The sequence below is a fragment of the Megascapheus bottae genome, chromosome 7, assembly GCF_031878675.1.
Source record: "Megascapheus bottae isolate mThoBot1 chromosome 7, mThoBot2.hap1, whole genome shotgun sequence".
NCBI lineage: Eukaryota > Metazoa > Chordata > Mammalia > Rodentia > Geomyidae > Megascapheus > Megascapheus bottae.
The window spans coordinates 8,633,184-8,646,959 of NC_143515.1; the positions used below are offsets into that span (position 1 = coordinate 8,633,184).

A 13,776-nucleotide genomic window follows, 5' to 3' on the forward strand; every position below is an offset into this window, starting at 1 on the left:
GGGCCTACAGGAATGGTGCTGGAAGGAGTGGAGCTTGGGACAAAGAATGAGGAGGCGGATGTGGGAATCGGAAAAGCAAGAATTATATATGTGCTTGAATCACTGTTAGGCCCCATGAGTGTACTAGGAACCCGTGACTCAGGTAAAACAGATCTCTAAGATGAACTCAATGCTTTGTGTGTGTGTGCGCGTGTGTGTGCTCACGTGCATGCACACATGTGTAGGTTCTGGAGCTTGAATTCAGGATCTGTATGCTATCCCTGTGCTTTTGTGCTAGATGTGAGCAGGCCAGCTACCATTTGAATAATAGCTACACTTCCAGCTTTTTGGTTGTTAGAGATAAGAGACTCATAGACTTTCCTGCCTAGGCTGGCTTTGAACCTCAACCTTCAGACCTCAGCCTCTTGAGTAGCTAGGATTATGGGCATGAGCTCACTGGTGCCCAGCCGCACTTCTTTATTTTAAAATTAACACCACTGAAAGCTTAAAATAATGTCAGACCAAAAATATCACCTCTTAGGCAAATCAGTTGAGGATCCCTTATGGTGACACCCATCTTTTTTCCACCCATTTCTAAAGACAGAGGACACCTGGTGAAGAAACCGGGTTTGGGTAAAGAAACACAATCCTTGGTTCACGCCATTTCCTAGTGATGCTGAATGGAAATGACATAATGGAAACATAGATGCTCCAGGGTCAGTGGGAGGGTTTCTAGGTGACAACATGAGTATTAGTCACCAGTGTGTGTGTGTGTGTGTGTGTGTGTGTGTGTGTGTGTGTGTGTGTGTGTGTGCTTCAGGACTCTACTCCAACCTATTGCTTCTGCCTGCCATGACACTGTTCTGATTAAATGCATGCGGGCCAGCTGCCAGTTTTCCCCACAGTAGTGGCTCAGTAGATACACACCCTAAATGGACATGCTTGTGTCATTTGGAAGGAAATGAAATGATTGTTACTGAGAAGAAAAGAAGTTTGTCTTTTAGTGAAGGGCCAAGAACCTGTGACACAAGATGACCATTCTAGTGGTTACACACGAGCAGTCCAATTTGTGCAACATTCCCTCTGGTGACAAACGGGAGGATGTGGTAGGCTCAGAGCATGGGGACTCTTTTGTCTTAATTAAAAAGGATAGTGGGAGACATGGAATTTGGCCAAGCCTCATAAATCTACTAAAAGAATCAAGACTGTCATGGAAGTTTAAAAAGAAGCAACAGAGCCCTCTGAGAATAAAGCAGATCCTCGCTAGTCATTGACACCCACTTTCCTGTCACTTGTGCACTCCAAGGACAGCCAGGGGCCTCATTAGCCAGCAATCCCCCCTCCCCATCCGCCCATGACATGCATCCCTATGGAGCACAAAATTCAGAGATGATAAATTTACTCTTGCTTGTAAGAACAGAACTCTCCTCCGGGCAATAAAAATGCTCGGATGCTTTAAGGAAATGAGTGCTTTATCTGATAACCTACCTTCATTAACAAAGCCTGGTCCACGGGGTCAGGACAGCTCTGCACCGCCAGTGAGAACTGCTCTAATGTAACTGGAAAGGAAGAAACAGAAATGGTGAACAGTCTGGCTATAGCCTGAGCATTGCAGTACTGAGAGAACTCTGTGGGTGCTGCAGATAGAAGAAGGTGCACGTGCTAGCTGTGCCTCTTTGGTAACGCAGTAGAATACCCTACACGGGACAGGCTTTGTGCACAGTGACTTGTCCACCCCGTCATCTGAGATCACATAGGAACACAAAGCCATTACTGCCAGCAATACCCTACTGGACACCATTGGGAGACCAGCATTTAGCCACTGGGTGGGTTTGTCCCCCAGAGATTAAACTATCCTAATTCCTATCACATCCTTGTTTCTGGGACTGGACTTGCTTCTTTCTTCTCTTGACAGTGCTGTGATTTGAACCCATGGCCGTGAGCTTGGTAGGGAGACACTTTACCACCTGATCATACTCTAGCACTTTTTGTTTTTCTTTATTAAAGAATTTATTAATATTGATTTTTACATAATATTTCAAATGACATGTTTAACCAACAAGTATTCAAGAAGGGAATCTCTATATACAATCACTGGCACTTAGTTTTTAGAACATAATCAAAATTAGGCTAAGGGTTTGTATATCATAGATACATATTAATTTATGAAATAAAACATTGTATCTATAGAGTCATAGGTTTTTATGTCTATGTAGTTGTGTTTATATTTCCAATATTATGTCCATAGCATTGGGTATGCAGTTATTGAGTCCTCGCTCTTGTACTGTTTGGAACTAATAACCACATATTAAGGATACCATGAGCCTTTTGTTCCTTTGGTCTTGACTTGTCTTATTCAACATGATTCGCTCTAGATTCATCCATTTCCCTGCAAATGCCATTATTTTATCTTGTCTGTTGGCTATGTAGAATTCCATTGTATATATATAACACATTTTCTGTACCCATTCATCTGCAGTAGGGCATCTGGATTGTTTCCATTGTCTGGCTATTGTGAATAGTGCAGAGATGAACATAGCTGAGCAGGTATCCTTATCATATCTTGGGTTATGATGCTCATGGTAGATGCCCAGGATCGTAGGAAGGTCAATTATCAGTTCTTTAAGAAACCTCCACACTGCTTTCCAGAGTGGCTGAACTAGTTTACAATCCCACCAGCAGTGTAGTAGGGTTCCTTTTTCTCTACAACCCCGCCAGCAACTGTCATTGTTTGAGTTCAAAATCTTGGCCATTCTTGTTGGGGTAAGGTGGTATCTTAGGGTTGCTTTTATTTGCATTTCCTTTATGACCATAGATGATGAACATTTTTCTCATATGTTTTTCTGCCATTTTAATCTCTTCTTCTGATAGGTCTCCCTTTAGTTCCCTTGCCCATTTAGTAAATGGTTTGTTGGGTTTGTGGGGGATTAGTTTCTTGAGTTCCCTGTAGATACTGGATATTAAGCACTTGGCAGATGTATTGTTGGTGAATATCTTTTCCCAGTTGGTTGGCTATCTTTCTGCTTTTGTGACTATGCTTTTATCTGTGCAGAAACTTTTTATTTTTGGGTAGTCCCATTTATCGAGTCTCTCTCCAATCTGTTGTGACCCTGGGATTCTGTTCAGGAATCTTTTGCTTGTGCCTATGAGTTCCAGTGCCTAGCACTTTTTTGCTTTAGTTATTTTTCAGACAGGCTTTCTCAATTTTCACCCAGACGGGCCTAGGACTGTGATTCTCCTACCTCTGATACTGCATAACTGTTATTACAAGCATGTGCCACCACACCTGCCTATCTATTCTAATTTTTACATAGAACATGGACAGTCCTCAAAATGAAAGCATTTGTATTACTGACTTTTTTTTCTACTTCTGTGGCCGGTTCAAGAGACTGACGGCTCAATGAAAGTGTGGTGTGCTGCAATACAGGTTCTCACTGAGAGCTTGACTTCCTGAAGAACTCTAGAGGGAAGTTTGAATTTCCTTCATTCAACACTCCTTTATCATGCTTGCTGCTGCCCACTTCACAAGAGAGACATTGGGGTTCCCGTCTGATGAAGACAGTCACTGCTCCTTCATTAACCTTAGCACCTTAGTGTTGAGGCTGGGCCTGCTAGAGGAAGACACCCTTACACAACAAATGACCTTGAAGTTAGGGAAGGCCTAATTTAAGGTTTGTTTTTTTTTCTTTTTAAAAGGTCGTTTGTTAAGTAGAAAATACAGACCATTCTGTAAGGGGGATGGGACTTCGTGAGATGGGAGGTACCCACAGCTCAGGGATGATATGTTGTTGTGAATCAGAGGAACAAACAAGACAAACCAAATGCATAATGTTATAGTGCTTATTTTCCTTGTTCTTCGAAGGAAGAGGTGAGAAAGTGAGCAGATAACAAACGGACCCGAACAGATGATGCGGATATGGGGTCATCTTGCTCAGAGATCCAATCTCAGAATAGTCTTTCAACTTCTCTCTCATTCATCACACCTCAGCAGGCTCTGGCATCAGCTCATTCAAGAGAAGGTGTCAACAGAGACTGTTCTTCTGTGGGCAGGCACCATGCTAGTTTAGCCTGGACAGGAACAGTAATGGGGACTCATTGACAGCTTGGAAGCTTTGATCCTATGAGCTTTGGGAGTGAGATGTAGATAACTGAATGCTAAGTGCTAGATAAGAGCAGGAAAGGGAGTGGGGAGAGTTAAGGGCCAAACCCATCACCCATGTTCCCCTTGTGTTACCAGGACTAGCCATAACACCATTCACCATTCTCCCCACCCCGCCAGAGTCCTTCACACCTTTCTAAAAAACAATATAATAATAAAAGTCCGCTGGAAGTCACATCACATGTTCCAGACAGGATTCGACCAGTTCTGGAAAACTAAGATCCATTCATTCTGGATATAGCAATAAAGCCAGGAAAGTAATGAGAAGGACAGAAAAGCCTGCAGGGACCTTGTATTTCCCCTGACTCCCTATTGACAGTGAACTTTTTGGGCCATAATACATGGGCTGGTTTCAGAAGGTTGAGCATGGGCGGTAAGGAAGCTTGTATCACAGGGACCATCACTGAACATCAATAGAGTGGATGCTACACTCAAATGGTTTAAATGCTGGTTCATTGTGCATCAGCAGGAGTCTGAGGGTATCAATTTCTCCAGGACATCCTGTCATTGTGGTTCCATGATCTGACGCAATACGTCAGTTCTACTTCTTGCAAGAGGTCAAAGACCAGAGCAATCTGAGGATGTCTGCCCACAAGCCATCTCCAGTCCTGTGTGGCAGGCACTATAGATACCCTTGGGGCTTAGGACAGAAACCAAATGTCACATTAAAAGAGCCTTTTTGTAGTGAGTAGCAGGAAGACTCAACTGCATGCTCATGGTCTAGAATGATTTCACAAGCATTTTAATTTCTATTAATCTGCTTAGATCTGAAGAACACAGACTATGTATACATGAGACCGGGAACTGATACTGCACTAGGGAATTGTTCTATACATGGGAAATAGTTATTTTGAACTTTCTGAAGAGCTGTTTTGTTTTTTTTTTTTTAAATGGGATGGTGTTCTGTTGTTTGACCTGTGTAGTTGAGTCAATTCACAGTCAGAATTTTGGTTAGAAGGTTTCTCTATGAGTCCTATGTGTTGTTATATGCTTGGCCACAGAAAAATAATCGCTTGCCCTTAGAAAATCTATGGGAATTTCTTGGTTATTTTGACAATTAAAAGAGAATTTTGGAGTGATTTTCAAGGCCAAATAAAGATTTAAGATAATTTCAGCAATTTCCTTCCCTTTTCTTCCCTTCCCATCCCTTCCCTTCCCTTTCCATTCTTTTCATTTCCTTTCTTTTTATTTCTTGCTTGCTTGTTTTCTCTTTCTTGTGTCTGTACTGGGGCTTGAACTGAGGGTGTTAGGTATTAGCTCTTTCACTCAGGGATGGCCATCTACCACTTTAGCTAGAGCTTCACTTTCTGTGCTTTTGGTGGTTAACTGAAGATAAGAGTCTCATGGAACTTCTGGGCTGGCTTTAAGCCACAGTCTTCAGATCTCAGCCTGCTAAGTAGCTAGGATTATAGGTATGAGCCACCCAGTGTCCTGCTTAATTTCACCAATTTTATTTACCCTGCTGTTAAAACAGATCAAAACTTTCCTTATCAAGTATTCATCAGCCACTTCGATAAACCTGATCAAGGGTTCTAAGTGCCAGTAAGATGAAGGTGTAAAGCTGCTTAAATCCTGGAGGTCTTTCCCACATAGAGCACACAAGGCCACTCGAAGCATGTATTTAAACTGATAACCCTGGAGTTTTTAAGATGAATGCATCTCTCTTTTTCCTTCTTTGGCTCTCATGTTTCTGAGTAAAAGCCATTATGTTCCAGTACTTAGAGCATTATGCTTTTTTCCCCCCTGCAAATAAAATCTCCTAAATCATAAGCAAAGAGAGAGGAAAATTTTCAGAGGGAAGGCTCATTAGTTTTCCTCCCAACATTTGGGATCCAGGATAAGTTAAAAATGATGCTTTTATCTCTGGTGATTTATCAACCTTGAGATTTCACAAAAGATAAACAGATGGGCTGAAGAAGAATACATCATCTTAATACTCTATGTTGACACTTTTGGTACCTAAGAAACACGCCTCTTAAACAGCTCTCCTACAGAAACTTAAAGTTTCCATGATTTACACATCAAATTCTTATTTTTAAGACACACTAAAGTGAGAACGTGTCAGGAGGCCCCGTTCAAGAAAATGGTCAGACTTGAAACATACAGATTATTTATAGGTGAAAAATTCAAAAGGGAAAAAAGTCTGGTTGTCAAATAGATCGTTTTTTTTTTTCCTGTATTTCATTTTGGTTTGTGTGTGGGAGGCTCATGTGAACTCAAAGGTTATTTGCTAAATGTTTTTGAGATTAGAACATGTGGTTCTTTAAATTTATTTTTATCGAACATAAATTTAACTTTACAGTATGTGATGTAAAATTTTAAGATTATTTATTGTAAAGGTGATGAACGGGGGGGTAACAGTTACATAAGTAAGGTAATGAGTACATTACTTATTTTTAATGAGTGCGATTTTGGACACTGTTACCCCCTCCCTCATTTTCTCCTGCTTTCCCCTCCCCAAACCCTCCCCCCAAGTTATAAAGTTCATTTCCAACACAATGTCCAATGAATAAAATTGTTACATTAGTTCATCCTTTGTCCTGCTGTTTCTGTGATTCCTTTTCACTTCTACAAATCAGATAAATTTATATAAAAGACATAGGATGCAGAAAACTAAAATGAAAAAGAAAAGAAAGGAAGGAAGGAAGGACTGAAAATAGTACATAATAAAAATCTCTTGTTTCCAATTCTTGGAGTTCATTTTGATATACTTCATTATATATGGTCATATGCACCTAACATGGTTGTGCTGGTGGCTTAAGTGTAGCCTGGTTTGTGGACATTTGGGTAAATGCCTGGGAGTGGGATTTCTGGGTCTTAGGGGAGTTCTATATTTAGTCTTCTGAGGCTCCTCCATACTGCTTTACAGAGTGGTTGACCAAGTTTATACTCCCACCAACAGTGTAGTAGTATTCCCTTTTCATCACCAGCATCTGTTATTAGATTTCTTGATAGCATCCATTCTAACTGGGGTGAGGTAGAATCACAATGTTGTTTTGATTTGCATTTCTTTCATGGCCAGAGATGTCAAACATTTCTTCATATGTCTATTGGCCATTTTTATTTCCTCTTCAGAAAAATCTCTTCTTAAATCTTTAGCCCATTTGTTAATGGGGTGGTTGTTTCTTTGCAGATTTCATTTTGGGGGACTTAATTTTTTTCTTTCTTTTTTTTTTGTGGGTATAAGGGGCTTGGACTCAGCCTGGGTGCTGTCCCTGAGCTCTTCAGCTCAAGGCTACTGCCCTACCCTTGAGCCAAGCTTCACTTCTCATTTTCTAGAGGTTCATTGGAGGTAAGAGTCTCACGTCCTTTTGTGTCTAGGCTGGCTTTGAACCTCAATCCTCAGATCTCAGCCTCCCAAGTAGCTAGGATTATAGGCGTGAGCCACTGCACCCGGTGGAGGTATTTAATTTTTTGAAATCTAAGTATATTTGACACATGAAGCTGAGGGTAAACTTAAAAATGGTGCCCAGAGTTGCTAAGACAAAGTATGAATTCATATACTCGCATACTTTTTCCAATGTAGAAGTGTTGGCCCTCTTCCTAATGAAAAATTCGTAATATGTACTTATTCAGGACAAATTGTTTTTTTTTTGTACTTATTTTTGGGCTGAAATTGAAGCTTGACTTCAGGGCCTAAGTACTTCCTTTAGTTTTACCCTTTTTTCCCCTCAAGGCTAGTGCTCCACCCCTTGAGCAACTCCTCGACTTCTGGTCTTTTGCTGATTAACTAGAGATATGTTGCTCATGGACTTTTCTGTCCATGCTGGCTTCAAACCATGATTATCAGATCTCAACCTCCTGAGTAGCAAGGATTACACTGGCACTCAGCTTCTCTATATTATTTTTGTCTACAAAGGACTTAAGAGACTTTTATTTGCAAAGAAACTATTAGAAATAGTTTTACAAAACCTTGGTTTGAAATGATTTGGGAGACAGGTGATGTAATTCAACACAGAAAGCTGATCAGATCGTTGCAATCCACCACACAAGGTACACTTTTCCAATCACCCAGCTGGAAACAAAGGAGCCAGAACACATTTGAGAAGTGTGGAAGGCATCATTTTCCTGCCTTCTCAGTGGTGCTGAGCTGCCAGGTTTAGGCTGAGTCTTGCCATGTCTTCAACCCAGATTTGAATCATCTGTCCCTTATAGTCACTTGGAACAACTTATTAAACCTCTCTGTACTTGGTTCCTCAGTGGACTCTGAGTTCCTCTGCAGAATAAGGCTTATAAGAGAAAGCACAGAGCAGAGGTTTTGTAAGTAAAGACTGCTGGGACCACTGTCATCAGCCATGATACCTTGGGCCCAAAGATAAGTGATGTTTTATCAGCATCTAGGTGGACTAGGGTAGCTACATTCTGTCCTTAACAGGTTTCTAGAAACAGGGGTTCTTCAGGAGCTAGACTCTGCCTTTCCTTTCTTCCTCCTTTCCTAGTTTGAGTTACCAAGGGTCACGTCTTTCCAAGTAGAATGTTAGCCTCTCTAAGCACAGTCTTCAGTGATAGTTCCCAAGTTGCAAGGATGGTTAGAGCTCCTCATGAGGGCAGTGTGACAGCAGATGCTCAGGTTCAGTGAATGAAAACTTCAAGTTCACCTTCATGGCTATAGTGAGGTCAGGCTTCAAGAAGGAATCCCCAGAGACAGGTAAGTTCTTAAACTTTCTTTTTCCCCCATCTGTTTGATTTGCCAAGGGGCCATAAAATTACAAGCAATTTTGGTAAAAAGTCTTTATACATCCCCATATTTTAAATTCAGTCATAGTTTTTCATCATCCCCTGGTGGAAAAGTCTTCTTTCATGTTAGCACCAAGAGCTCATGCTTCTACGTAAAAATCTTCTCCATATCTCCTGGCTACCCTTTTACTTCTCTCTTCAATTGCTCTCCCTCGAGGAACAATTGACTCAAGAAGGTGGGCTGTCATTCTTCCAACACGCTACCAGTTTCTGAGTTTTCCAGATTTCAAGAGTGACTCCCCAAGGCTTAGAATGCACTGGGCTCCTGCAAAGCATAGAGACATCTGCCTGCTTCTCCTGATTGGCCACTGTGTACCCTGAAATAGGGACTTCAACTCAAAGGCATCTTTTGCTCATAGGAACTGCTCACAGTCAGAGATTCAGCAAATGGCATAGCTAGAGAAGAACAAGCTCAGATAATTTCCCTGGTTCTGGGGCCTTCAAGATACTGGGTCTTCTGGGACCTCACAGTGAATCGTGTCTGCTTGTGGTGGGCTCCCTGGACCATTGGCTAACTTCCACTAGTCTCTGTATGGCAGGGGCTAGACACACATAGAGGGCAACAGCAGGGGAAGTATACCTGCAGCTCCCTTCCTCCCCCAGGCCACTAGCATAAAGTCCACCCTAAAGCTTGTCCCACTAGCAGATGGAGGCCAGTGGAAAGGAAAGGTTCCTCTGGTTCTCCCTCTGACTACATTCTCTACACTGCATGAGTAGCACAACCCTACGGAAAATCATTATGAAAAGAATAAGATGCTGACATGCAACTTCTGATGAAGCCAGGTCACCTCTGTCCATCAGCAGAGAGAACTGACTTGGGACAACAAGTACTCATAATGATGTAAGATTTATGGTTGAAAGCTGGCTCAACCATATAATCTTGGTTACTCAAGAAACTAGAATCGAAGGATTCAGGTTCAAAGACAGCCCAGGCAGAAAAGTCTGTGAGATTCGTTTTTCCAATTAAGCAGTAAAAAGTCAGAAGTGGATTTCTGGCTCAAGTGTTGGAGTACTAGCCTTGAGAGGAGAAAAACAAGAAACAAAAAAACTAAAGAAACACACACACACACACACACACACACACACACAATAACTTTAATGATTTCACTCCTGCATAATATAATCCACATTTAAGGAGGTTGTAAGAATCTTCTAATAGTTTCCACAGAGACAAATGCCAAAGCTTAAATTTAATTGAGGTGAATATAGTTTGCATAATAAATAATCCCATTAACAATTGGGAGGACAAAACACTAACCTCATGAAGAATATTGGAACAAGCACTAATGGATAAAATACAGAAGTAATGTTTTCATAATGCATGTGATCATGTTTTTATTAGCAAGGCAAGTCTTGTTTCAAAACACATATATCCTTGACAGGAGTCTGAAATTAATCCTCAGGAGGCAGGAATCTACACCATAACACATTCTGATTATAATTACAACCTGCTCTTAATGTGAACATTCTAAATTATTAGGCACTTTATTAAGAATCAGGAAAGGGACTTTATGCAGCATAATGAGAACTACTCATCAGCTCTGAGAGAGAAAAAGCAGAAAGAATTGTTCACTGAGCTGGAAAAGGGAGGATGCCACTTTGTTAATGAAACTGCTTCATTTCTTCTTTTGGCTTAGGAATTGGCACACCCTTTGGGGTTAAGACACCAGCAGGCTTCAGGGCTGCTATTCTTTTTTCTAGGACAAGATACAAATGCCTATCACAGAAAAAGTATCAATTTATCACTGTAGTGAGCAGTTCATCTCAAGAAAGAAACCACTGGAGACTGCTTTACATTTTTATTTCAAACACAGTTTTCCTTAATCTCTGGATGACAGACAGATATGGATGCCTTTTCTTTCTTGGTCATTTGTTCTTAATAAAAAAATGACTTGATTCTGAGTTCATTTCCTTCTGGGGTGAAACTAAGGTTTGAGCTCTAACAGACTGGCACTCTCTTCCTTTCTGTGTTCTTCCTTCAAAAGCTGCACAGGCAATCTCTGGGCCTGAACAGAAGGTACAGGGCCTCCCCTTCTTCCCGCATTCCTGGAGACCCTAGCCCAGAGGCTCCAAGATTCCAGTGGATGGACAGTTGGCTGGATTTTCCTGGCTGTGCATGCAGTGTTCTCTTGGCGTCAGACCATTATGTATCTGTATCAACCTCCTCCTTGTAGACAGATTTCTCTACCTATTCAAAGCATTCCTGGGATTTCCAAATTCAAACATTGAACAAATCTGTATTGCATTTTTCTCTTTTCTTTTATATATGCATATCTCTTTCATCAGATCTAGCACCTGAGGCTAATTTCCTGAAAGTGACCAATTTTGCTACTATGGTTATTAATCAAAGAAAGGTCCAGAGTCAGTACGCGTGGTGGTGACACCAGAACCTTGGTGTTCAGAAGACTTCATGCACAGCAAGGCCTTAACCTGGTTGATCTTGATCATCCTCTTTTTTCTCCTCTTAAGAAACAATGTCTGCATGTTCCATTTTTGGCTATGAAAATGAAGGTGTCATAGACTAATGATGGGCAGTAACAAATGTGTTTTTATCAAACATTCTGAGTCCAGCTAAGACAAGCACTTTAGAGGATGCTCTCAATTAATTTTCCCTAGTACCATGAGGTAAAGACTTTTCTATAAATGATGGTGAATCTAAAGCTCAGAGGGGTTGAGTAACTCATTCCTAGTCACACAGCTGGTAGGGGGCAATGGTAGAATCTGAATTGAGATAATCAGATTGCAAAGGCCACATCCTCAATCCCTAATCCTTACACTAAGTTCAGTTAGGCTCACAAAAGCAGATTGAGCTTTAAAGGCCTCACCTCCACCCCTTTCCTTCCTTCCCTCCCTCCCTTCCTTCCTTCCTTCCTTTCTTCTTTCCTTCCTTCCTTCCTTCCTCCCTGCCGCCCCCCCCCCCCGGCTTGCACTCAGAGCCTGATCACTGTCCTTGGGCTTTCTCAAGGCTACCACTCTACCACTTGAGCCACAGCACCACTTCCAGCTCTTTCTATGTATATGATACCGAGGAATTGAACCTGGGTCTTCATGCATGCTAGGCAAGCCCTCTGCCACTACGCCAAACTTCCAACCCCATCTTTCTCCTTTTAAATAGCAATACCAGGACCTTAGCTCTATTTCCAGCTTTCTGATGGTGAATTGAAGATAAAAATCTCACAGACATTTCTGCCCCAGCTGCAATTAGCTAGGATTACAGGTATAAGCCACTGGTGTCCAGCAACTGTCACGTTTCTAAGTTGAAAGCAATGACAGAATGAATCACTGATCTTACTTATCAAATATAAATCACATCTCTGAAAATTTGGAAGCTTTTCACTTGGAGTCTGGATAGTCCTTCTGGGCATTCTGGGCGGGGTGATTCCTATGGCCAGTCCTCAGGAGCGCCCCAGAATGAGAGACTTAGGCCACACCTACCTTTAATATGGGTGTCCTGAGTGCAGCCTGTATCCCAGGCTAGTTTCAGCCTAGTGGACAAATATAAAATGTAACCCTCCAATGGAAGAGGACTGGTTTACGGGAATGTCTAGGCTAATATCCAAGGCACCAACACAGTCTAGGCACATAGACAGCCTGTGGGCTGCGGGTTTGCGCAGGTCACAGATCTGCAATCAAGCGGGAGACATGAGCTCCATGGACTGGCTGACCTGCAGTGGCTACAGTTTCATTCTATGTGGAGACTTGCATCTGGAAGAACTGAGCATGTACAGCTGGCTTGGCAGCAAGATTTTGACTGGTATGATTAACTAACGATCTATTTATATATCAGCCAGATCTAAGTTCAATGGATTTTTCTAAGGCCAAATAAAACTTCTGGATGTGCAAATGAGGACCCCAATTCCTGAATCTTTTAGTAACAGAGGGGAGGGAAGCTCTTCCCAGTCCCTGATTCTTGCAGTCCTTTTGTCTTCCTATTTCTCTCCTTTTCCCAGGGAGCATGAGGTAGAGCTCAATCAGAATCAAGGAGGTGAATGTAGTGCTGGTGATTCCAGGGTCTGGTCTCTGTGTGCAAAAGGCTGCGAGGGGCAGTGCTTCTGTGATCCTCCTCATGAGTACACTCTGTGCACTTTCATTTCCGCCCCTTCTCTCCAGTCCGTGTCTTGAGGCTCACCCAGGAGGACCAACTCCCCAGAGGCCAGATTCTAGCTGAGTCTAACCCACTCCAGCCAGCTCTGAGGGAGGGCATCGGGCATTCCTGCAACCATTGTAACATGCTATTTCATCACACAACACTTAATCACAGGGCACTTCACAATGGACATTCTGCTCTTCTGGAGCTTCCTGGTTGGGGAGGGAGGGTGATATGAAGGCTGCAAGCATTCCTGTGCTGCTGCCATAATCCTGGCTCTGATTTCTTTAGCAGGCTTTACTAAGGAATTCTGCCACAGGAGACAGTGCAAGAGAAGTACTAGGAACTCAGCCATTGCAGTACTGGTAATGACCAAAACAGGCCCCATTGCCAGCATCGGTCCTGCGTGAACAAGCTCAGTGAGCTTAATACTCTCTCCCATGGTCAATGAAACAATGACTCTTGAGATGAAATAACTGCAACGTTAATCTTCTATGGACCTTATACAGTTATATAAGTTACTTCATTATTTCTGTCTTGTTTCTTCCCTGATGGTTCAGGAGTTTGAACTCAAGGCTTTGTACTTATTACAAATTAAGTATTTGCAATAAGTAATTTGTACTTTACAAATTAAGCTATGTCCCAATCCTTTTTTTCCCCTCGTCGGTCGTGGGGCTTGAACTCTGGGCTTAGACGCTGTCCCTGAGCTCTTCAGCTCAAGGCTATGGCTCTGCCACTTGAGCCACAGCACCACTTCCAGTTTTCTGGTGGTTAAGAAAGAGTCTCTAGCGATCAGAGTTTCACAAACTTTCAT

General features: G+C 42.1%; 1 protein-coding gene across 1 annotated transcript in view; it reads right to left on the minus strand.

The window, feature by feature from the left end:
- Window positions 1–13,776, minus strand: part of Acoxl (acyl-CoA oxidase like) — a 332,531-nt gene that overhangs the window by 34,821 nt on the left and 283,934 nt on the right. Inside the window, exon 17 of the mRNA XM_090336096.1 lies at window positions 1,468–1,538. Within this exon, the coding sequence (XP_090192222.1) occupies window positions 1,468–1,538 (71 nt within the window). The remainder of the gene's footprint in view (window positions 1–1,467; window positions 1,539–13,776) is intronic.